The sequence below is a fragment of the Bactrocera dorsalis genome, chromosome 5 (genome assembly GCF_023373825.1).
Source record: "Bactrocera dorsalis isolate Fly_Bdor chromosome 5, ASM2337382v1, whole genome shotgun sequence".
Lineage (NCBI taxonomy): Eukaryota > Metazoa > Arthropoda > Insecta > Diptera > Tephritidae > Bactrocera > Bactrocera dorsalis.
The window spans coordinates 5,352,266-5,377,980 of NC_064307.1; the positions used below are offsets into that span (position 1 = coordinate 5,352,266).

The 25,715-nt window shown below is 36.3% G+C and overlaps 1 protein-coding gene across 6 annotated transcripts in view; it reads right to left on the bottom strand.

Annotated features, from left to right (window-relative positions):
- Nucleotides 1-484: 484 nt before the first annotated feature.
- Nucleotides 485-25,715, bottom strand: part of LOC105226463 (phosphatidylinositol 4-kinase beta) — a 134,958-nt gene continuing 109,727 nt past the window's right edge. For 2 of the 6 annotated variants that reach the window (XM_049458547.1, XM_049458548.1), the window contains 11 exons: nucleotides 9,647-9,758; nucleotides 8,093-8,456; nucleotides 7,809-8,000; nucleotides 5,640-7,504; nucleotides 4,784-5,567; nucleotides 4,587-4,705; nucleotides 4,390-4,527; nucleotides 4,044-4,318; nucleotides 3,894-3,982; nucleotides 3,579-3,743; nucleotides 485-3,514 (listed from right to left, as the gene is read on the bottom strand). In XM_049458547.1, coding sequence (XP_049314504.1) covers nucleotides 3,327-3,514; nucleotides 3,579-3,743; nucleotides 3,894-3,982; nucleotides 4,044-4,318; nucleotides 4,390-4,527; nucleotides 4,587-4,705; nucleotides 4,784-5,567; nucleotides 5,640-7,504; nucleotides 7,809-8,000; nucleotides 8,093-8,456; nucleotides 9,647-9,758 — 4,291 coding nt within the window. In that variant the 3' untranslated portion in view covers nucleotides 485-3,326. Of the gene's footprint in view, nucleotides 3,515-3,578; nucleotides 3,744-3,893; nucleotides 3,983-4,043; nucleotides 4,319-4,389; nucleotides 4,528-4,586; nucleotides 4,706-4,783; nucleotides 5,568-5,639; nucleotides 7,505-7,808; nucleotides 8,001-8,092; nucleotides 8,457-9,646; nucleotides 9,759-11,079; nucleotides 11,293-11,479; nucleotides 12,123-25,715 lie in introns of those variants that run through there. The other 4 variants (XM_049458550.1, XM_049458551.1, XM_049458549.1 and 1 more) reach the window with 4 other exon arrangements.

Here is a 25,715-nt window from a genome sequence, read left to right on the forward strand (position 1 = left end):
TCGTTAATTGTCGAGAGCAAAGAATTGTGCAATTATTGCAGATAATGTTGCTGGCAACATGTTGCCATTACAAATGTTGCGGAAGTCAAGAACCGATTGGCAAAAACTGTGGCGTAAGAGCAGAGCCGATATTAATAAATCTATTTTTTCGTAACAAAAATATGTTATAATTGTTGAAATAAAAAACAATAGTCGAAATAATAATAAATAATAGTAAATTCCCGAAAAACGTCAACATGTTTTAATTTATTTATGTATTTTAAAGTTTTCTAACATAATGTATGACGACTATTTTCTAGAAGTTGAAGAAATCAAATTGAAATGATAATTTCAAGAAAATTTAATGCCCTTGAGAACTAAGAAATTTTTCATCAGGTCCTTAACAGTTGATGTGCAGCTCCATTCCTTACAATTAAATATTTATAAAAAAAAATAAAAATAAAAATAACAACAAACGAAGAGAACGAACTCAAATACATATGTGTGTGTTTATAAAAAATTTCAATTTATTTTATTTCGCTTTTTTTGTTGAATGAATTGCAAAGTTACGATGCGTTTTATTTTATAGGCGCTTTTCTTTTATGCTCAAAAATTCAATTCGTACAATCGTAAGTAAATATTTATGTTATAACTATGCATGTATGTATGTATTATTGGCGTTTCATTCATATTTTATAATATTAGGCAAATTGTATACATTTATTATATAATATTATACTGGTGTACATAGGTACATATGTATGTATATTGAAGGCTTAGCAAATTAAAATATTATTATTATATACATTCAAATGGTTACGTCTTACAAGTATATTTAAATATAAAATATTCACATCTCCTTTAATTAATAACGGTATTGTTAAACGTTGAAGGAAGTTAAAAGAAGAATCGAAGGAGAAAATAGTGCACTTTTTACAGTTGCAAGAGTTGCTTTCTATTTATTTATGAACGTATGCAAGTGTGTGTATGTGTGTGTGTTTATGTATGTGTTATATGTTACGTTGGGCGTACGCGTATATCGTTAACGTTTTTATTTTGATTGTTTTCAATGTCGCAGAAGTATGATTTTCAATGGAAATTTTTACAAAGATCTCACTTATTCATAAATATGTATATTACTTTTTGCTTTTAAATATAGTTCGAATTTTTAAGACTGCTTATTATACTAATTCGTGGCAAACGATTTTATAATTATTAATATTCTTCATGTTTTTTATTGTGTAGGAAAGAGTTGTTATCTCCAGTAATAATTACAAACATTTAGTACTTAGTTTTCAATGCATTATATAGTCTAAGATTTCACCGTTAAACGTCACATGCAAACTGTTTTTCCGTTTTACGTTACTGCTATTTCTTTTTAGTTCGTTTTAATTCCATTTAGAGTTTTTTTTTTGTTATTTTTGTTTTCTTTTTCACCAGCTGGCACTTTAAGCGCGCTTCTTGCTCCTGCATACAAGCTTCGAGTAATTGAATACTATAAGTTTAAAAGTGTGCATACAGTTTTGAAACTGTTTCAAACGTTCTTTGAATATATTATATCGAATATTTTAGCTATTTATTACTAAATTCTCTTAGTTTAGTTACTTTAATTATTATTCATTAAACCCATATTTCTAAGCTATAAAGTGTATATGTACAGAAAGTTTGCTTTATCTCATAAAAAAGTAGACATTAGAGCAGTAAAAACGAGCGGCACATATGTTGAAATATTTATTCGTAAATATGTACAGTTATATGTATGTTTTTCACATATTTTCTTATGTAAAATTATAACGAATGTACGTACATACATAAGGCGGTAATAAACGCATTTATTTTTGTATTTCTTAAGACATTTTCGATCTTTTTAAAACAAATCTGTTTCCAATCCTGGTATTCATACTATATATGTATATGTATGCATGTATGCGCATACTTTTTAATATAATTTTTTAATATAAAATACATAAATTCATACGTACGTGTGGCGTTGTGAAACGTGAATGCTGGCAGATATCAATATTGAATAATTAAAAACAAAAATAAATACAATTCATATACAAATACAAAAGGAAATAAATATCCGATTTCAAGCTATTAAACTTCTTTAAAAAATATAATTAATAATATGCAATTTCTTGCTACATTCATCGCCTATAACGAATATATAATGTAAACCATTCGAATTTTTAATTTTTTCACGTTGAGTAAACTCAAAATTGTTCCCTGGCTTAGAGTTTACCTTGGCTTGTAGTTGCGCTACTAAAACGCAAAAAACAAATGCCTGAAAGCTAGCATTATCGTCCACTTTTATACCAGCAACCGCTTTGCTAATAAATAACTGTTTATTTTTTAAGTAAAGGATATGTCTGAAAAATAGTTTTCTTTAAGGTAAGAAAAAAATTAAAATTGCGCCTTTCGAACTGTTCCTTCGCTAAAACGAGACTTTTAATACTCTATTTGAAACCACAAAAAATAAATGTCCAAACTTATGCTTTAATTATGGTCCGTACAATTCCAAAAAGCAAATCTAGCTAAAGTAAAAGTACAAATTCATATGATTTAAATGGAAATGTATTCAAATGTATTGATAATTTCTTTAACATTTTATCTCCAGCCAACTCAGCCGCACTGAATGTGGTTAACACATGTTTTTCTTTTGTTTTCGTTCAAAATATGCCATTGTGCGCGCTGTTCAACGCTTTAAAATATTTATTCAAGTGTATTTACACATATTACTCGCACTATTATTGTTTTTTAAGCAACACACAACAATATCCATATAAACATAGTACACTAAAAACTAATTATTATATTATTTTAATGTATGTAGATTTTAGAAATATTTACTATATTTGCATATAAATATATACAAAAAAGGAAGGTATACAGTAGTGAAGAAGATACTTTCGATGCTGAAAATTCGCAAAGCATTGCTTTACACCACGGCGTGACGCATGTAATATATAGCACTAGTATTCTTCTTGTTTGCATTCACATTATCTAACAAAACTACAGTCAGTCAATCAGTCAGTTAATTTGTCAGTCGCAACGACACATTCTTGTTTTGATTTCTTTTTTCTCTTTATAAAAACTATCAACACAAAATACACATAAGGAATACATACAAAACAATAGTGTAAGGCAGCCACTGCTACCCAACACAACTGCGACGGCTTGGCCGCCGTTCTCAACGCTGCCCAGCGCCATGCACTATCCATTCGCTCACTTGACATTTATATATTTGTTTGTATGTAAATATGCTTCAACTGCAACTCAGCTTACGCAGTAGCAAGCGTGTGGTGTTTCATGTTAGTCTCGCTTTAAATTTTCATGAAAAACCTTTCTCACAATATGCCATTCGTATAGTATTGATAGCCATCGTATAACTTGGTGGAGAGGCTCTTGAGTGAGTCCTGTACGAGTTGCTCTACTTTGCGCTCCATTTCCTGTTCGGTCAAATTCATGTGGAAACGTTTTCGGAGATTCTGTACGGTGCCGGAGCAGCCGTTTTTGAAGCACGGCAATTGTGCATCTGGAATAAAGTAGAAGATATACAATTACTGATTTCCTTTTTTAATGGGTATACTCGAACTTACTGCTACGCATTATTTCCACAAAATTTATGATTCGATCCATGTGTTTGCGCGCAGACATCATGCCAACAAGCAATAAGTGATTGAACTCCTTCCACAGGTCTGAATTAGTGCCGCCCATGACGTCAACGAATTCGGGTGTCAGTTTAAATGGAGATTGCTCAAAACCTGAAAGTGTAAAAGCGACAAAAATTTTTAAAATAAAATAAAACGAGAACCTCAATAATTGAGTTTTTCCAATGCTATATTTGGAAAATAAATATCGAAAGGGGTCTTAAGGGTCAGTGGGATGTGTCAATTTATTTATCTTTTTCTTACCCAAATTTTTCGGCGATATGCTCAGTATGAATCCAAAGTCTATATGTATGATGTGACCGTCTGAATGTAGCAAAATGTTGCCATTGTGCCTGTTTCATAAAAAAATGCATTAATTTTTGTCTGTAAAAGTTCCATTAACTAATCACATACCGATCCTTCACTTGCAGCAAATACGATATCAAACAGTAAGCAGCACAACTTTGCACGAAGTTCTTTTGTGCCGCACGGAATAGTTCGCCATCTGCTGAGCCATACTCGTCGATGAAATAATCGCGTAACGATTTATTAGAATTCTTTTTGATTTGATGCAGTGACACCGTGTTCAGGATGGGTTCAATTAGACCGCTGTCGCTGGATAAGCAAACAATTTTGTACGGTCGCAACCAAAGATCGACGTTTTCCTCTTGCCAAATGATTTTGAACATCTAAAACGAAAAGAAAATGAGCATTACAAATGGAAGTGTTGGTTATGTTTAGGTTGAAGTGATTTACAAACCTGTAAAAGTTGCGTGGCCATGAGCTCCTGCCGCAAATCGTCGCCACATTTCACAATTACCGAGAGCAGACGCCAATTGGACAGATGGCCGTAAGGCGATGATTCGCGTATCTGTTGCTCCTTTTCATGCCAGGGCTCCTGCGATTTAGTTAAAATTATTTAGTTGCACTTTGAGTAATATTTTATGAAGCACATACCTTCAAGGCTGCCGCTGAGGGATCTTCCGGATCATTGTTGAATGATTTTGTGTTTTCGCAGGTTAAGTTATTGCAGTGGCGGGTGCGCACATCGCCAATATTGAAAAGAACAGGAATGCCTGAAAATTGTGTGCAATTTGTGTAAGATATTTCTATTACCAGAGACATCTTGTAAACCAATATTAACGCAAACATACCTTGATCCCTTGAGTCACAGGAGTCTAGTGACATTTGAGAGACCGCATCTCGTTCGCTTAATTTTCGCATATGCATATATTGTGCCGTTATTTCGTCGTCCTCTTGCGACCACACATCGTCTTCGGTTAAATGCAGGCCACCGAGAGAGAGACCTATTGCCTGGGCGTTGCATACATGTGCACCATCGCCGTTAGCAGCTGCTGAAGTTTGGGCATCCGAAGCCACGGATGATGACTCGGAGAGCAGTTTCTCCTTTTTACGACGACAACTGGAGCCCGAGTTTGAACCGCTAATGGCAGCGCCACCATGTGAGCTACAACTCGATGTGCGGCTACAACTCACATGGTTGTGGCCGTGATTGTGCTGATGCATTTGATGGTGATGGCTGCAGGCGCCTTCCAAGTGCTCCTCGCTTTTCGTATGTCGCAGTGATGGCATCATCTTCGGTATGAGAGGGGATGAATAAATATCGGGCACCTCGACCACCTCGACGTAAATTATGTACGGCGTCTTATCTTTGGAGTTGAGCACCGCAGTCTTTTCCTCTGTTATGCGCACCACATGATGTGGAATGTCGGAAAATACCGGAAGCCAAACACGAGCCGGCAAATTCTTATTAATCAGGTTCAAAAACATGCGTAGCGCTGAGGTTTTTTCCGCCTTGGACGGCAGCGATGTGATATTTTTCCCAACATTTATCAGAGCTTTCATGAACTCTTTCTCCGGGGCAGTTTTAGGTGCGTTGCATGAGCACACGGTTTTCTGGCCAAGCAGGCCATTAACCTGAAAAGCGAAAAATTATTTTCATTAAATAATAACCACAAGATGGGACATGGAAAATGTGATAGCACTCACCTGGCCGCGTACGCTGTCGAAGCAGGTGCAACCATTGTCGAAGGCTCGCCCAGAGGTCAAGTCACCTAAACACAACTTGGGTGATATCAGCGGCAGAGTTTGCGTTGTGTATGGCGGCTGTTGGTAGTGGCGATTTGATATGCTTAGTGCGATGGATGAGGGGTGGCGTCGTGAATCACTTAACAGTAGTGTGGCGTCAGATTGTGAACGATGGTGTGTCTTTTTTGTCAACGGTGAAACGGCTGCGGCAGCCACAGCACCGCCTGCCGCTGGCGGCAGCTCCTTACCGTCCGATTTACTCAATACTTTACGTTCTTTCTTCGAATAGATTTCCTTCATGAGGGCTAGTTGCGATTTTCGTGATCCATTGCCTAGTGAGTCGAATTGATAATTGTAGGATTCAAGTAGCCAGAGGCATTTCAATGAGAAGTCCACCGACTTGCGACAACGTATTGTCAAATAAGGATCGAGCACTTCGGCCAATTCATCCATTTGTATGTACATGACAATTAACTGTGGCATATAGAGGTCTACCTCTTGGTCCGGGAAACTGAATATCTTATTACCAATAAAGCTGAGCACACCGGGTTCTTTAGAATAGAATAGATAGTGTATAGCAAAGTGTATGTTGAAGACGGGAGATTCGAAGAATCTTAGCAGTCCACTGGGGCCTTTTTCAGTCTTTTGCAATTGCTCGTTGTTGGTCGGACGCTCCTTGATAAAGCATTTTACCACACCTGGAACTTTTAATTTGTTTAACGAAGAGATGGAAGCCGATTTGGCAATAGAGGTTGACAAAGAGGAAGCGCCGAGACCCGGAAGGGGGAGATTAAGTGTTCTCTCCGTACCTTCTGTAGCAGCACAAGCTTTCTTCTCCACACTTTCTATCGCGGAAGACACTAAAGATGGAAACTTTGGATATTTCGGCTCAACTGGCGTTGAATCGGCTGATGGAGTGGCGGCTGGCGTATTGGAAGCAGATGGTTGCGCAGAAGTAGCAGCAGCTGCAGCTGCAGCTGCCGCGGCGGCAGCTTTCTTTATCGAATTCGATGTTATCAGGCTAAAGAACTCTTTTTTCTTCGATATATCTGTTGGAGATTTCACTTGGTCCGGAGCTATGCTGGCAGCCGTGTTGCCAGTGTTTTCATCGCTCTTATTCTTTGCTGCATTTTTTTTGTCGTGATTATCTCTGATGCTTTGTGCGGTACGGAAGAAAGCATTCTTAGTTGCACCAAAGAAGCTCTTTTTCTGCGGTTCAGCAGTAGCGCCAGCTCCTGCCACATCTGCGATTTTTTGTGTCTTCGCTGACTGTATGGGTTGTGTTGTTAAAGCGCCACTCGTAGAGCTCGTCGAAGTTAATAGTAGGTTCGGCTGTATCGTTACTGGTGTGGCCGCATCCACTGTATCAGCCGTGGGTGTGTCCACATCGACATTAAGCGTGGTAGGTGTATCATTGTTCGCACGTTCCAAATTCAGTGCTGCCTGTGACATGTTCAATTCGCGATAGCGCATACGTTCCGACAGTTGTGCTGCTGCTTTGACGTCAATGTCTGCGTCACTGTCATCTTCAGCGGCGCCCATTATATCCGCATCGGTAGTGGCGCTGCGCAGGTGTTTGCCATGGTTTTGTTGTTGCTGAAGTTGTTTCTGCTTGCGTGATGGACGTAGCGTTCGACAGTCTGTTTCACCGGATGGGTAAAATATCAAGTCCGACTGTAGCATACCATATTCCTCATCCATAGAAGTTGTTTCGAGCATGTCAATGCATTCCTCCTCGGCGTCCATTTCACCCGAGTCCAGCGATTCGTGTGAGTGACGTATGCGATTGAGAGAAATTTGATCCGAATCCGAACCACAAATTATGCCTGTTTTTTTTGTGCGAGAAAATTAGAAATAAGTTTGTATACTTTTGTTTGACAGAAAGTTTGTAGAATTGTGAGTATTTGGTACAAGTGTGTGCAACAAACTTCAAAACAAATGTAAAATTATTCGTTTTTTAAGGAAGAGTTTAGTTGAATGTTACTAGATTGTATTACTATTATAATAATAATACAAATATACAATCTGGCAACATCTTTTGATGAAAATGAACTTGCACAGCCATAGTGGCCAATTTCTTGTAACTATGTATGTATATACGAACACACTTCATCCAAATTGGTTGCTCACCTGAATCATCGGATCCGAGACTGGTGAGGTCTTCACGCTTTTTACTGCTACTACTGCTGCCGTTACTGTTGTTGCTGCTGGTGTTGTTGCTGTGATTACTGCACGATGCCGCACCTGCAAGCGGCACCACTCCACAACGTGTCGTGGCTTCACTCGATTTAGGACGAATGCGTAACGTTGGGCAGGACTCGACTGCAGGAAAAATAAATAAATAACATCAAAATAATTGCAAAATAAACACGCTAAAGAGACTTCAAAAAAGTATAAACGTTAACTGGACGTACCAATCGCAATGGCCCCACCACCACCAATACCAATACTACTGTTGCACACGCCGCTGCCGATGTTGTTAATGCTTATGCTGTTGCTGTTGTTAGCTGTGGGCTCTGTGGTCATAGCTGCAATTGGGGCAGCAGACACTGTGTCCATTAAACCACCTGTTATGGTCGAAACTCTGGCAGGCGTAGCCGATAACGAGGATGGCGGCGAAGGTGTTAATGATGACGTCAGCGCTGGTGTTGTGGTGGTTGTGAGGGCGGCTGTTACATTGGCTGCAGTCGTGACGATTTTCGAGCACATAGTAGTGCCCAGAATGGATGGTGTACAGAATGTATTCTCGCTCTCCGAATTGGGCGATGACACTTCAACCTGCCGATAGATAGAAAATAGAATTTCGTAATTAGTGCGGTTGTCCGATAAAATTAATGGCACACAATTTTTGTGACACATTAAATGACTAAGAATAAACTAGAATACGAGTAGAATGCTATAAATATGTACATAAATGAATATGGAGTTGCATTTGTGAGGAGATTCCGATAAGACGCTACAAGACTCTAGAGCTACATTTCTAAGTACCGTTAATGATAATATTAACATGTCACTTTTACGTAGACTTTTCAGGGAAAATACAATTTTTGTATGTCAATAAGTGGGTGTATGATTACTAATCACTTTCGTAATTTCTATTCACCGATTTCGTTAGATAAACAAAAGAAATGTTTGCCGTAGATAACAATATAGATTTTTTGCAGTGTAAAATAATCCAACTTGTAGCTTGTGCGAATTTGTATAATATAATAATATTTTTACTAAGCCTACACTAACACTTGATAACCGCGTACAAAGAAGAAGAAACTGTCAGCTCTTATTTTTTTTGGGGGGGTTGTCAACACTTTACTACATAATTGGCGGCAAATTTAAATCTTGCGTTAATTTTGGCACACCCTTTATAAGCCGAAAGCGAGAAGAATGAGCACACCACGAAACCATACAAGTTTATTGTAGCAAACAAAATGCAAAATATAACAAACACATTATTCAAAAAGTGACTCTGCTACATATGTATGAGTGGATGCATGAATACACAACTGTCAACTCGAACACACCAAATATTGCATTGCGAAAATTTCCATTCTGCAATTATTAACCAGTTTTTCTAAGTTTTGCATAGAACTTCGTTTTTGTAGAAACATAAATATATTCCGTGATTTTGGCAAATGACACTAATGCATGCACATTTCTTGACAAGGGTAAAATAAAGGAAAAAATAATTCCTTTTACAGATTCTACTTCTTTTCAGCTTTTTTTTAAGTTATTGTAATTATTTTCGTCATCAAGCTCGCTCAATTTGCCTTTGCAATTTGAGATAGCCCTAGAAGTACATATAATGTGCTGGCATAAACTGCTTGCGTGTCACGAGCGCCTACGCAGGGTTTCGAATGTTTCCTGTGTGGCAGGTTCATGATCATTCAACCGTCGATGTAATCATTTTTGGCATTTTATATATTTTTTTTTAATGTTTTTAATGCTATTTGCTTTGTTTGTTATGTACTCACCTCCGGTATGCGCTGCAAGGCGCTGTCCAGGCTGCGATTGCGATGATGTTGTGTTAAATTGATGCGTGTGTTGGTCACTTGTGAGACGGGTGGAAGTAAAATGCCCATAGACCTGGAAGTGGAAAAGGGAATTGAAGTTTTAAGAAGTGTTATATACATTTATTATATACATATATGTATATATACATATATGTTTTTATATTATATATTAAAAATAAAACGAATTAAACATTCGAGATAAGAGTATTATAAGCACAACTGACTCATTGGCGGATGCAAGAACCGAGTCAACATTTCTAAGGTGCTTAGACGAGAAACAAAATACTGTCAATTTTGGTTAGAACGGAGAATGTTTCTTAACGACCCGTCAAGCATATGTTCGAGATTTAAGATATGGCATTAGGTTTGCGAGTCAGACTAAAAATTGTTAGGACACTGGATTTCCAAAAATAAAACAAATATAGTTTTAATTTTTTTCAATGGCAAGAAACCATTTTGACGGATATGAAGTTGCAGCAAAAAATATATAAGGAAAGAAACTTTGTGTAAGTAAAACGATTTCTTATAAAATTTGTAGGTTATGCTATCCAATTTAGTTTACACATTACAAAAAACTCGATTTCATAGTTTAGCAGAACTTCTAATTTCTAATGAAACTGAAACTGGAAATCAGCTGAAATTTCACGGAAATTCAGTATAGTACATGTTAGACTTATCGTTACTAAACACTTTTTGTTTTGTTTTTCTCTAATATGTACATATACATACGTACATACATATGTAAATGTTTGTATGCACATTTATAGCTCTTTTTTTCAAAACAACTGGATGGTGTGGCATTTCATTCTTATAAATATGTATTTGTTGTAGGAAACCTCTAATCACAATTAATATTTATGGAAGTGTACATATGCACTTATCATATTCTGAATAATAATCGCACTTGACACAAATGTATGTACATATGTATGCGAGTGAAGCGTTTGCAAAAATCACAGTAAAAAACTTCTGTTAAAAGTGACTGCGGCACAATGAGAGTAAGGAAAATCGAAAAATCACAATTATAATACACGACGATTGCATAGAAAACATATGGATATACGACACACACAAATGTACATATTTATAAGTATGTATCTATAAAAGTATTTCAGTCCAGCAGGCAGCCAAAAACGTTTTGTACATTTAAAAATCAATAACACAGTAGACTAAAGTGTTAGCATATTTACTGCTCTAATTGCATTACGTCCATATGTACGCTTGTATGTATGAACGTATTTCCACGAAGTATATATTTTATAACATATTTCAAACTGGTTGAACGGCTTTTAAGCCCACCACACCACACAGCAAAAATGTAATATTTAATTGCTTCTCGCACATACATACAAACATATACCCAAATATATATGAGATTGTATAGAAACACTTGCTCTTTGTTTTATTGTTGGCATTAATCAGCGGAACATATTGATAATTCCACATATTTTACTTATTTGAATCGGCACGTTTGTTTCTCCTTTTTTGTTGGTGTTTTTCTAATAATTCCACACAATTTAGCTTTATTATTTTGCACTCGAACAAGTATTTTGTGTTTTGTCTGAGCAATATGGCTGACAGCAGACGGTTGATATGGCGAAAAAGTTGGCATACTCACGTACACACGCACTATTTACTCTTCGATTGTTATGCGAGTGTGAAGTATTTTCTCGCAAATGCCACTAAAGTGCCAGACGTAAGCTAGTAAAACTGAAGCTGACTTTGGCTCAAAATTAAAAAAAAAAACTGAAAATTTTGTTTGCCAGCTTGTTTTGTAGAGTTTTTTCTACTAACCAATGCGCCAGCAGCGAAAAATCAGCTGATTAACTAATACGTACACACACGCACTTCTCAGCTCTTCACTGTCTCACATGCATATTTAATAACCTCAATCTAACTTTTATTGTTGTTTTTATAATTTAGTTACAAAGATATACCGAAGGTTTTATTTTAAATGTCTCACTTCAAAAGTACTTTCGCTCGATTTGTTCGATGTGATTTTTTTATACTTTTTGCTCGTTTCTATTGACCGTTTGCCCCAAAACACAAACTTGGAGGTTTCACGCTTGCTGACTAACTAAATACGGCGCCAGAGTAATTGGCGGCGGCAAAAAGCATATGATTGAGTAAGCAGGGACACACTGCGAGCCAGTAACGAGTACACGGAATGCATGTGGCGAGCGCAGCAGCGGGTGCACGAGAACATACCGATGAGAGACAAATGTGTTTTGGGGAGCTCGAGAGCGAGCGAGTGTACTAAAAAGGCAAATGATGGGAGGTTTGGTGTATAAGGGGTGTTGGGTGTTGGGAGAAATACGAGTATGAAGGTGCAAATAATTGGAGAAATGGAAACGAAAAAACACAGCAGCTATTCATAATTATAATAATAATGGAAGCAATATCTATATTTTAAAAAGTGCAAATAATATTATTAGTGAAAAACAGTGTGTAAGTGCAAAATACTGCAAAGAGCATGATAATATAGCAGACACTTGTATGCTTGTATGTACTTATGGTTGTGAATTTGTTGTAAATCAACAATCGGCACAAATTCTGAATGTTTATACGTCGGATACTAAGAAAGTCAACAACAAAGCGGAAAATGAAGAAACATATACGTTTTTGAACACTGCTCTCGAAAAGTAAATGAATGTTAATGCGTTTTAAATACTTTTGTATAAATCTAATTTAAATTTTTTTTAATTTTTTTGTATATTTTTTTAATTTTTTCTTAATTTTTTTCTAATAAAATTTTTTTTTTAATAAATAAATACATTTATACCTTTCACAACTCATTAGCGGTGTTCACGAATTAAATTTTTTTTATATTGCTAAATAAACTATACAAACTTTATAATATAAGAAGGTTGCCAGTTATTTCGAAGTGTGCACAGATGAACGGCGAATAAAATACACCTTTTATGCAATTAAAAGTGAATTAATGAATAATAATTGAACAATTATATTCAATTTATACAAAATAATGTAGATTAATATTCAAATACATTCATTTGCAAAAATAATAATAAACGAAAATGCATATCATTTACAATAATTTAATTTGATTCTATATTTTGAATCTCCTTGAACCGATAATACTTATGTATATATAAGTATAAAGACCTGTGTATGCAAATATGCAACTTAAATTTCTTGATTTTCGTTTTATAGATTTTGTTATCATAAAATGTTCTTACTTTCTAAAAAAAATTGCCAAGCATCACAAAATTGATGCACACATGCACATGCACAAATGTGCCTTTTAGAACACGAACCTCACAAGAGGCTCTCTCACCTACAGATGTGTACTAAATTGAGCGCCTACACATTCTCCCTTCGTTTGCGACGAAGTTCTCCTCTTACATACTGAGTTTGTACATGGCCTTTGCTACTTTTACGCCAATAGATATGTATGTAAGTATGTGGGGACTCACTCACCAACATTCGGGTGCAAGAAAATATAACAAAACAAAACTTTGGCGCTCGTGGCAATTGAATGAAAGAAATAGATAAAAACATCAGTAGTAATGCGTACATGAGCAATTGTATGCAAAAACAAAACAAATCACTATAAATAAGTGGCAACCTCACAATCGTAAAAACATACTTGTATCGTAGAAGTTCGTTAAGTTTCGAAAGGGGGAAAATTACTTGAAAACCAATGTAAATATCATCATATCAGTATATTAGTTCTAGCGCACAAAAACAAAAATTAAAAACACAACAATAAAATAATTCTTCAAACACGAACAGCTAGCATGGTTATAAAGTTTTGGTGGCATTTCCGTTTTACCTACTATATTCGTACCGCCAAAAGTAATTAAATACCGCAAGTCGAAGACCGAGAAGTTGCAGAGAAGGCATAAAGAAAAATAGCATGGCATTGCCTGCACGTTATTTCCTACCTAGCGGTGCTTTGCACTCAATTTGCAACAAATTTTCCACACCTTGCCAGCAGATTGCAGGATATGTGCTTGTAGTAATGGGAAGCCTGGCAACACGGCGTATACGCAACTTTTAATTAAAAACTTTCCACACACACACATATGTATGTACATATGTATGTACACAAACGTGGTAAATCTGCATGTTAATAGATGTACTAGTTTGTAAAGTCACCTCACTGCCTTTTCACACTTGTAGCAATATATAGGGGACAACATTTAGTCTGAGAGAATCATTTGCATAGGATGGCTATGAGATTAAGCTGGAGGTATAAGTCTAAGTACAGCAACAAATATTCACGGTGATAATAATGGCAATAAAACTATTTTATCTTATTATTTCGTCTTTGAAATACTATGCTCTGGTGTCCCAGATCAAGTATTGATGAATACATACATATACATATAATATAATATTAAGCATATTTTGCTTAGCTATTCTTTTAGATATAGTACAAAAATGTGAAAAGTATTAACAGACAACCAATTTTTTAGAACAGCAAGTATCTTAGTAGTAGTAGCACTCACAATTGGCAACAAATTCCAGAAGCTGCATGTTGCACAAAAGAGTTCTGCATTAGCACACAAACAAGCGCAGAAGAACGAAGTTGGCTTTGCAAGGTAAACCGGTTGATAGCACGCAAACAAGAACTTCCAATAAAAAAAAATCACACAAGATAAAATGTTGCTGATGGCTACAAGTCAGAGCGGCGAGAATAAAACCTGAAACAACAGTGCTGCATCAGAGCACAAAAATAAAAGAAAAACGAAGCGACGATACGAAGCAATAAGAAAAAGAAGATAAATTGCGAAAGTTAAGAAATTATGAAAACCACTTAGCGTGGAAACGGTGAGGTCAGCATAAATTAGAACGAAGCGAGAAATAACGCGAAAAAATGAAAGTAAATAAAATGTAAATTACATTTGATGGGAACTAAATAAATTAATGTTAAAAAAAATATATAATGTAGAATAGCCAATAAAAAATTTCACAATTTCAGCCATACTTGTACCTATACAGCTATATGCTATAACGTTCCTATATTGGTAGTTTTCATACAAGAAATTCATTTTGAGAATCGCCTCAGTTCATCATGCTGATCGTTTATATACCTTGTGACAAAAAAGTACGAGTGAGAGATCGTTGAAGACATGTCTCGTTCTGGACGACCTTCGACCTTTTCAACTAATGAAAATATTAAAAAGTGAAGGTATGGTGTCAGGCAAGTGTTAGAGAGATGGCAAAAGAGCCCGAATTTTTCGCGAGTCCGTTCGAATGGTTTGAGTGGATATTTTGTTAATGAAACGCATTCTTACTCGACTCGTCCCGATAAAATTGATTTTTTTTTCGAAAGGAGTACAATTGTGACCGAATTTAAAGCCAAAAACACAATGAATACCATCAATAAACCACCGTATTCACCAAATTTGGCTTCGTGCAACTTTTTCTTATTATCCAAACTGAAATTGTCGCTAAAGGATCAGCTCCCATCCCAAAAAGTGCTTATGAAAAGTGTTTCGAGGACTGGAAAACTCGTTGACATAAGAGTATTACATCTGGTGGCGATTGCATTGACAATACTTAATATCGATGAATAATTAAATATTTTGCGTTTTATTTACAATATCCGGGACCTTTTTTGTCACAATGTATATGTAAATATTTTATAGGGTGTGCCAGGTTCCTTCCGGACTCGGGTATTATAAACTTCCTGGAAATATTATTATTTATATTTAATATACACTTTTCAGCTTATAAAAACAACAAATTGCCTGTTTTTTTTACATACATTAAAGAATCAACAAACGATTTAAAATTGAATTAATCTCGTGAGAGCATGGATTGCGACCTTTCAGCAAACATTTATTGCATCTGAAAAACCAGCTAAATAATCTAGACATTTATAAAAAGATTGAGATTGTAAACAGGTTTAAAATTGGCGTACGTGAAGTCATAACAGCTGATATTTTCAAAAAACATAAAAAAACTAATACTAAAAAATGCTAACAACAACGATAAAAAGAATGATAAACATGCAAGGAATTTATTGAGCACATTGAGTTTGGGTTTAAGGTAATTGCGTTTAATTAATTTATAGCAATATCATAAGAAAGTCATTATCTGACTAGTATAGTATATTAGTATTGTTACAAATGAGCATATTGGGAAGGCACAATTTGGTGCTAGTCTACAACAAAACTGTTTAAACAAAAAAGACGTAATAACCATTTTTTTTATATAAATATGGTTAACCTTTAAAAAAAATCTGAATATCCTGTATCCTGTATTTCCCTAAACAAGTTTCGGGCTTCGTTAATATCAAACAGTGGCTCTCTTAGTTTCGGCGAGTGACAACTATAAAGTTAACCAAATCAAACTCACACATAAACAATCGGTTGCACATCAATGCACAGCGTGTGACCAACACCTGGGTCGTGGCCAAATGGTGCTCAAATAATACTAACTAAATTCCAGCGGTTATATACAAACACAATACAAACGAACTTAATTGACGAGTGTGCTTATAATTATTATATTTATGGCAAAAGCTTTTATGAAACAGAAAAAAACACATTAGATGTACAAAAATAGATAGTGACTGTTATTTACCGGCGCTATTTATAGACGCGAAAATAACTGTTTAACGCAGTCAACACAAAGCAAAAACGGACATGCAAGTACTGACATACAGACAATGCGTGTGTGGAGACGCGCTTTGCAATTAAGCCCATTGGCGGGCCAACGCTAATGGCCGCAGTATTTCAGTTATTGATTATGCTGATATATACATATGTATGTACAGAGGTAGGAGGAGCAGGTGCACTAATAAATTGTGTACACATACATATGTACTTATAAGGGTGTGCTAAGTGAGAATTGATACAGGCGAAAAATAAAGTTGGCTATTTTGTTATATAAAATAATGTAAAAAAATAGAAAATATTAAATTTAAATAACAAATTAATACATTGAGCGAATAGATGATTAAAAGAAAATGCAATTATTTTTTTACCTTTTAAAAAATTTAAATTGTTTCATAAAAGTATTAAAAGTTTACTTGTATACATAGATACATATGAAAGTCAGTCGCTTTTCACACTCAAAGCGGTTTTTTGTGGGAAAGCATTTTTCATTAAAATGCTGCTGAAATTAATTCAACACAATTTGCATGGTTTTCCGACGTAATTGCAAAAATATATAAATATTAATTTTTATATATGTACATATATCATATGTATATACATAAGTGTTTTATAGAAACATATTTTTGTTATTAATTGAAAAAATTTCACACAAAGCATTCCATAGCCACAGTCGCCAATGGAAAATCACAGTTCAATAAGTGTGGAGAGCAGCTCACGTGGGATATTCATAACAGTGCGTTCACACGTCACACTAAAAAACTTAATTTGCTCAACAAAGCACATCACTTTTTATACTCTTGCAACATGTTGCAATAGAGTATAATAACGGTTGTACGTATCACCTAAAAGTAAGCGAGATCCATATAGGGTTATGTATATAAAAATGATTAGGATGACGAGACAAGTTGAAATCTGTGTGATCTGGGTCTGTCTATTCGTCGGTCTGTCCGTGCAAGCTGTAACTTGATTTAAAATTGGGATATATTGATAAAACTAGGTGTACGAGTTCCTTAGTACAAAAAAAATCTACTTCGTAGATGACAGAAATCAGACCTCTGCCACGCCCACAACACGCCATTAACCGAAAACGTATAAAGTAAGAAAGCAGTAAGTTGAGATATAAGACTCTAATTTGGCACAAAGGATCACAGTGGCAAGGGACATCTGTGGGAAACAATTTTTTGAAAAAGTGGGCGTGGCCCCGTCATCTAATAAGTTTGATATACATATCTACTTAACCAATAAAGCTACAACAACCTAATTCGCCTAGCGCAAATATTACAAGAACTCCTTATCAACAGTGTGAAAATGCGAAAGTAAATGATAACCACGCTTACTCCCAATTTAACGGTACAGTTAAAATATACTAATAATATCTAAATATCCCAGAGACATTAAATTTTACACCCGAGATGGTATAAGAGAGCTTTAAAGAAGCCGAGGTCGATGGAAGTGGCACCGCCCACTTTTAAGTATATCTGTGTATGAAAAATGGGTGGAATGTTGTCAAAACTTCTCTTAGCCCCCACAGACCTAATTTTTTTCGAACTTTCGAAATTCCAAATAACTGTATACCGCATACATCACCCAAAATATTAGTTAACTGAATAGATCGTGCTTTTTGTATAACGGTGCATATTTGTGTTTAGAATGAATAGAATTTGATGAAAACTCACCCTAGACCTCATATAACTAATATGCCTTATATACCTGAAGGTACTTCACTGGTTTCAATCCTTGCAAGTGGCAAGAGTATGAAGGATTCGGTTATACCCGAACTTAGCTCTTCCCAACTTGTTAAAGCTTTCATTTTAGTAACTTTACTGTGTTATTAATTTTAAGACTTTGAGACTTATGAATATAAGCTGTTATAAAGCTGGTTTATTTAGTAAGCAATATTTATTGCAAATAAGTTTTTATGAGGCAAAGAAAGAATGCTACAATGCAACAGGGAGACCTGCCCTAATTGTCGGCGATAATTATCTGTGCATATATGTATTTTTAGATATATAATACAATATAATTCACAATAAATATAATATCTGCATATAGGAATCACATATTAAAATTTGCAATGATTTAGCATTCGCATTCAGCAATCCTTTAATTAGATCTAGCATTGTGAAAACCACTAAATTTGTGGTGTTGAGTAATGGCGCTTTATATTTCCATGGATTTATGTGGCTGTCATTTATATTTAGCAAAACTAAAGTACAGCAACATAATTAAATTTTAGTTTGTGGTGCTTTTTTAATAGGATATAATATAATGCTTTACTAAAAACCTGGCTATTCCCCATTTAAGTCGTATTCGTTTATGTTTATGAGTTCAAAGCCATAAGAGATAATAAACGTTAGGGGTTTTAATTAAAATTCACTTACATAAACACACATGCACACACATAGTATTACGCTCTGAAATCTCTAGTTATCTGCTTTACTATGCAACATTATGAAATTAATTAGGAAAAGTATTTTGTGGGAGTAATAAAAAACAATTTGCAGAGCAACACGCAAAATATTATATAAATGCTGTTAGCGGATTAAAGAAAACGTGAATTTGGCTCAACAAAAAGCGTCCACGTCATTATTCGAGTTTACAATTAAAAAAAAAACAGCGGTATTCATATTTATTTAAAAATAGTTGCTGAGGTCACCGCAACAACACAAAAAGTGCAACAGACAAACAGATGTACGCAGCAGTGATTGTCAACAATTGAGATGGGAGAAGATAGTAGTATGAGATTGTGAGGTAGCAGAACTCTGCCATAAGTTGGAGTCCATACGGCATAAAGAAAATCTCCACTTATACTCGTATCTCTCTTGTCGTCATCTCACTCTCCATCTTTGCCATCTTCTCACTCACCATCATCAATGCTTTACGTTGCTTTATTGTGACAATTAAATGCTTTGTGTCAATTGGCAACGCAACAACTCACAGCTGCTACCGACAATTGCTTCATATGGTCTTCTACCCGGCAACACAATGGAAACCATTGACGTTGGTTAATGACGACAATCAAATTTATAAACAGTGAAATCGTAATGTCAACGATTATTTTGTTTTATTATTTTTGTTATTAATGAGTGTGATAGTTCGGCTACTGGAGTTGATGACGGCGTGTGCTTTTGGTAGATGTGTTGTGAACAGGTCATGCAGTCATGTTGCGACTTAATGTTTCACTGCTTGAAAATAATTAATAATAATAATACTACTATGAGTAAAACATAGTAAATCTTAATTTATTCTTCAAATTTAAAGGGACAACACCTCAAAGTAATCCCTCTTGGCGCCAAAACACTTGTTCCAAACCTCGAAACAGTTGTTAAAGTAAATTTCTCGAATAACCTTCACGTTTAATGTCTTCGATTGACTCAAGACGGTTCCCCGGAGCAGTCGTTTGAGTTAGCAGAAAAGCCAGAAGGCACACGGAGCCAAATCAGGAGGTTGCGACACGATATTGGTTGAAAATTTGGCGAAAACCTCCCGACGAATCAATGCAATATGCGACGGTACATTATTGTGGTGTAAAAACCAAAAGTTGTCGGCCCATAATTCCGACCTATTTTTACGAATAGCCTCGCGCAAACGACGCATAACACTCAGATGGCCGGACGGAAGGAATTCGGAGTGTACTACACCTCGATAATCTAAGAACACTGTCAATATAGCCTTGATTTTTGACCTGCTATGAAATATATACCTGATAAAAATAGTTATAGCATTGTAAACAGAAGAATAATGGAGAGCTTTGTGTACAGCAAGCGATTCGTTTTATAGGCCAAAGAGGAAGTGCAAGCAAAAAGGAGCTAGAAAGTGGAAAATTTATTTAAGCGTTGGTTGGACTTCATTGACTAATCAAGATGTATAATTTTTTCAAACCGTCAGGTCGGGTCTCTTCTTCTATAACCAAATTATTTTATTTGCATAATTCCGAGCAAAACTTTTAGATTAACATCAAGCTTCAGTTAAAACCACCAGCAACAGGAAGGAAATCCTTTTACATTGACAAAGAGAAAAATGAGGCAAAGTAGAACGCAAACAGCAGTGGGAAATAAAAAATTTAAATAGTGGCTTGAAGAGTGGAGAATTTGTAAGCGTTGACTTTGTAAAAGAGAAACGCTCAGCAACTATTTATCAAAGGATGTTTTCTACTACTGCGTGACTGAAGTAAAAATAGGGTATGTATGTAAATATAAAAAAGTTGAAAATCCTGCGCTGGCAAGTGCCTTGCTTGAAATGTCAGGAATGCAAATATTTTTCCATTCAAAGAGTTATTACGGCAGTGATGCTGAATAAATGTGCAACTGAATGAAGTTGGAACATATACATATGCATATGTACATATGTATGTACATATGTATACACGGGTACATAAGCGCAACCGTACGCACATATTTAAGTGTGTATGTATGGATGGAAGGGCGCTTGGCGAGTATAAAAGGCATCAATGTAATGACGGTAAATCGATGAGTTGAATGACATCAATCGAGCTGCGAAAAGAAAATCCTTGCCAACTACATTAGAGCGGGTCGATTTCAATAAAATCGCGCATGCTTGATCATTTTGACCGAATTTGTAGAAAATACTAGGGGTCTAAAATCGGATTCGAGTCAGTGGTTTTTAAGGTGAAGTTTAGAAGATTTGAATAATTGGTTGTATGGAAGATATGTGATATAGATGTTCGATGATCGGTTACATCTGATCTGAAAAATGATCAAAAAAATATCAAAATGTAACTACGTATTAAATTTCGTTCGGATCTCAAAAACCAACGAACAAATTTTTATAATCTTTAAAAAACTGCGCTTTAAAATAGTTGGCTTGAAATCGTCTTTTAGGCAGAGTTCAGAATGATTTGTAGAACTTCTTCCACATACACCATTTTTTTGGCTTCCTATAAATCGACCCGCCTTAATCTTCATATGCATACATCTAAACATATAATTGTAAAAATTCTAGCATGAATATTATGTGGGTGGATAACTTCTTTATAGAATTCTTACACAAACGGCAGCTTGCAAAGAGAAGCAGCTGCTTGAAGTCAAAAGCAAGTAGAGGCAGCTTATGGAGGCACCTAACTAAGGCAGCATTTATTGCTTGCCAAGGCATTAAGCGCACAATATCACCAGCACATGGAAATCATTAAACGCCAACTAAAAGCTAAAACTCGCTCTGTGAACGCTGTAAGACGCTGTGAAGAGAGGTTGGTCGAGGAGCTTCAGCTAATTACATGCACAACTAGCTGCGCTCTAAGTGGCTAATTCGAAATAATGAAAGCCACTGCGGTGTTAATTAAGCATTCTTTGCGTTAATAATTAGATGCTCTTCAGGCATTTGAAGCATGGGAAGCACTGGCTTATACTACATACGAAGCATACGTGAGAAATTCACAACTACAAATTTTGAGGTTATGTACGATTTCCAACAAATTACATTTCACAAAAAATAAATTGCAGATTTTGACACATACACTTACAGCAATGCATGTGGGCATGTGTGCATGTATTAAAGTTTAATTTTCTTAACAGCGAAAAGTGTCATTTACCAACTTTGTGGCAGACATTCTCAATAAAAATGCTTGTGTGTGTGTGTGTGTGTGCGAGCACTCAGGTCAACAAAGTTTTAATATGCACTGCGAACTACCAAACATCCTTGTCGAATTTTTACACTCCACAACTAGCAACACGAGGAACATGCAGCCGCTCCCTCGTAGTACTATTTCCAGGGTACGCCTTTCTTTTACTACAAAGGCTGTAGTACTACAGGCGACTATGTGCGAAGCGCTATGCAAACATAATAGTAGGAAGCTACTATATTCTTATATATGTATATTTGCGCGTGCGTTTGTATATATGTATACCTGTGTTTGCAATCTATGCCTAGACGGCTGAGCATACAACCGTTAGGTTATGTCGTAGATATGCTCTGTTATGCTTGTAATGCTACCTTTTTGTTAGCCAGCTTGAAGTCACATTGATTTTTGCTACTTTTTGCCATTGTAACACAGGGTTGTTGCACTTGTAGTAGTAGTAGTAGTAGCGGTAGTATTAGTAGTAATAGTAATAAGAGCAAACAAGTGGTGAATGGTGAATGGCGGCAGCCGATTGTAAAAGAAGAGTAGTACAGCGGAAATGGCGGTGCCATAAAATAGAATGGAAAATGTACAACGAGCAAATGATAGTGTAGTACAACTCGTACTCGTGCTTGCAATGAAAACAAAATGGCGGACAAAGTTGTTGCAAGCAAAATTTTAATCAAACATTACTTTATAATTAAATGGTGGAGCAGACAGAAATTCATGGCTGCGAGTACTGTTGTGATGATTGTTGTTGTTGTAGAAAGCGGTTAACAGTTTCTCCAGGAAGTATGAGAAAAGCCGACTGATGTCGAGGATGTAACTTTCAGTTACGAATATGTTACAATTTCTAAATTTCCAAGGTCTCCAAGGGATCTTACGAGTCATATTAAGCGTTTCGCCAAAAGTAGCTGCGATTGACACCCACTCGTAATATGGCAGACCTGTATTAATATATCGCTCGTAGGTTTGCATAGATAGGTTAGGTTGGGACGAAGGATTGATCCTCACCTACCATTGCGGTGAGATGAACTAAGCTAAGTGCAATTCCGAGAACCTTTTGTTGACTATAGAGGACAGCGGACAATAACGAGATAGATACGCCAATCTAAAAAAATTTGGGGCGGGAGTGTCATTTCTCAAGATTCATCGCGAAAGAGTGGCTGATGAAGACCTCATTGTCTTTTTTGACATCGATGGCGTTGTCCACCATGAATTTGTTCCTCCTGGACAAACCGCCAACGCCAAGTTTTACGTGGAAGTTCTCAAGAAACTCAAACGAAGGGAGATGAGACATCGCAGCCGATTGGAAGTTACACCACGACAACGCCTCGGCTCACACCGCCATTCTTGTGAACAGCTACCTAACCAAGGCCGGCATCCCAACGCTTCCGCATCCGCCGTACAGACTAAATGTGTCCCACTGGACTTTTTTGGTTTCCTTGGTTTCCCGAAGAGGCCGATGAAAGGCAAGCATTTTGAAACGATTGAGGGGATTCAGCCAGCATACACCTCGGCTCTCAAGGCTATTCTGGAGAATGTCTTCCGTGACGCCTTCAACGCTCGGAAATCGTGCTGGCAGCGCTGCATCGACGCAGAAGGAGCCTAATTTGAAAGTTTTTAAAGAAATGTTACGATTGGTTCAATCATTTTCTTCAAATCAGCTCAGTACTATTACTTTCCGGACAAACCCTGCATAGCACGTTTAAAAGACAAGCGCCCGTAAGAGTTCAACTTGAGCGATTTTCCGAAATAAAATTACATTTGCTTGGAGCAGAACTACAGCGAGTAACGGTAAACTTAAAGTTGCTGCCATGCAAACAACAAGGAGAACAGTGTATACTAAACAACAATAACAAGAACAACAAGCAAATGTTTAACAAGCAAACAGACTATGGTGGCAGCACAGAGAGCTCAACTCGTCGGGCGGTGCGTATGAGTGACATCAAAACATGTCAAGTGTGCGTAATGTTGCAACAATGATGTGGCACGTACTTTACAAGCACATGCCTAGGTACTCGTGACTCCTGCCAGGATAATGTGCGACATGTGAGTAGTAAATAATGACATAGCTGCTGTTCAGCACACACACACACGCTCGCGAGTGTGCGAGAATGTGAGGCATGCAACGGCGCTCTTGTTGGCAACGTGCGCTAAAGATGCGAAATAGGTTGTGTTGAAAATAAAAGTGATTTCATTTAAGTGGCCAAGCACATATTTACAAACTTACGTAGTTTAGTGGTTTTTGTTCTTCACTTGCTCTTGTCACACAACCATCAAGCTCCAACCATCAATCGTCAGCATTCAGTGGCAATGTTGCGGAAGCTAACTGCCGTTTACAGGTGGCTTCAAGACAATCGGGCGGCTGCGCTGCCAAGCGGTGGGCGTAAGTGTGTGCCGCTGCGTTTGCAACTTTATAACAAGTTTTTTTGTGTTTTTTTTTGTTTTGCTTTACAAATATTTTCTATTGCCACACAGTCGATTTAACTTTGTGCATCGCGTCAGCGTGTCAGCGCGTCTTCTTTAAGATAAAGTCAAGCTCATTTTTTGTGCCACATCTGTTGTGTGTAGTGTGGTAAATGTAATTTTATTTCATTTTGCGCTTCACAAACGCTTTGCTGACACACATTTTTATCGCAACTGCATCATTTTCAAAACGGTTCGGCGGCACACATGGCGTGTGGATGCCACAAGTGAATGAATTGTCTGGAATGCATTACACATATTTATGTACATACATATGTGGCAGCACATTCGCCTATAGTAGTATATAATTATGTTTTTATTACCCAGCTCGTAAAAATTAATGATATTTTCTGTGCTACTAATTTATTAAAACAGGCCATTAAAACTGTCTGTGGCACCAAAGCATATGCATACATACGAACTCACATAGAATTTAATTTAGTACAACAACATGAATTTGACTATTTTCTCCTCATTCAGTCGGGTTGGTTATGACATAAGCTAATTAAAAATTAAGGAAGGGAATGTTTAAACTATTCGAACCAAATTTTTTCTAAATGCCAACAACAATAAGATTTCTAGAAAAATGATTTTCGATATTTTTTAGCTCAGAGCATATTTTATTCGCTTCGTTTGCATTTTTATAACTTGAACAGGGTATATTAAGTTTGCCACAAAGTTTATAAGACCGTCCAGAATGAAACGTCAGAGGCCCTGTAAAGTATACGGTAGTCGAAAAAGTCTTTTCGTATTTCTAATCAAACTTTGACTTTTTCGCCATTTTTCGCTAGAGAAATTATTCCAGAGGTGTAAAACTTTCATCAGTATACATCGAAATTTTGTAATTGCAAAAATTGACAGAATACGAAAAGACTTTTTCGACTACCCAATATATTAATAAATGATCAGCGTAATGAACTGAGGACGTCCGTCCGTCGCGAACTAATCCCTCGGTTTATCGATCTGAAGTTTTATACACATCCTTTTCTCCTCTCCTTCGGAACCGCTCGTATGGAATCAGCGGAATATCTTATTTGCCTTACAAACTGACCGATCAAATTCAATCCAAAAAACTTGTATGAAAACTTTTTTATTAAATTATTGTTCAAGGGAACGCTACACAAACTGACCTATCAAAATTATGATAACGATCCCTTCTATGCTATAAGAAATGCATCTAGAAAGTGTTCTGCCGCAGTAAATGTTTTTTATTCTTCTTCTTTTTTATTGACGTAGAACCGCTTACGCGATTATAGCCAGTCGATTCTTCCTTTCGCAATGTGTGCCACATGACAATTGGAGATTCGAAGGATGAAGTCATGTGCAGAAGTTCAAGAAAGTGAGGAAAGTTTTCTGATTGCTATTTATTTGGGCCAGAAGCGATTATTTTACATAT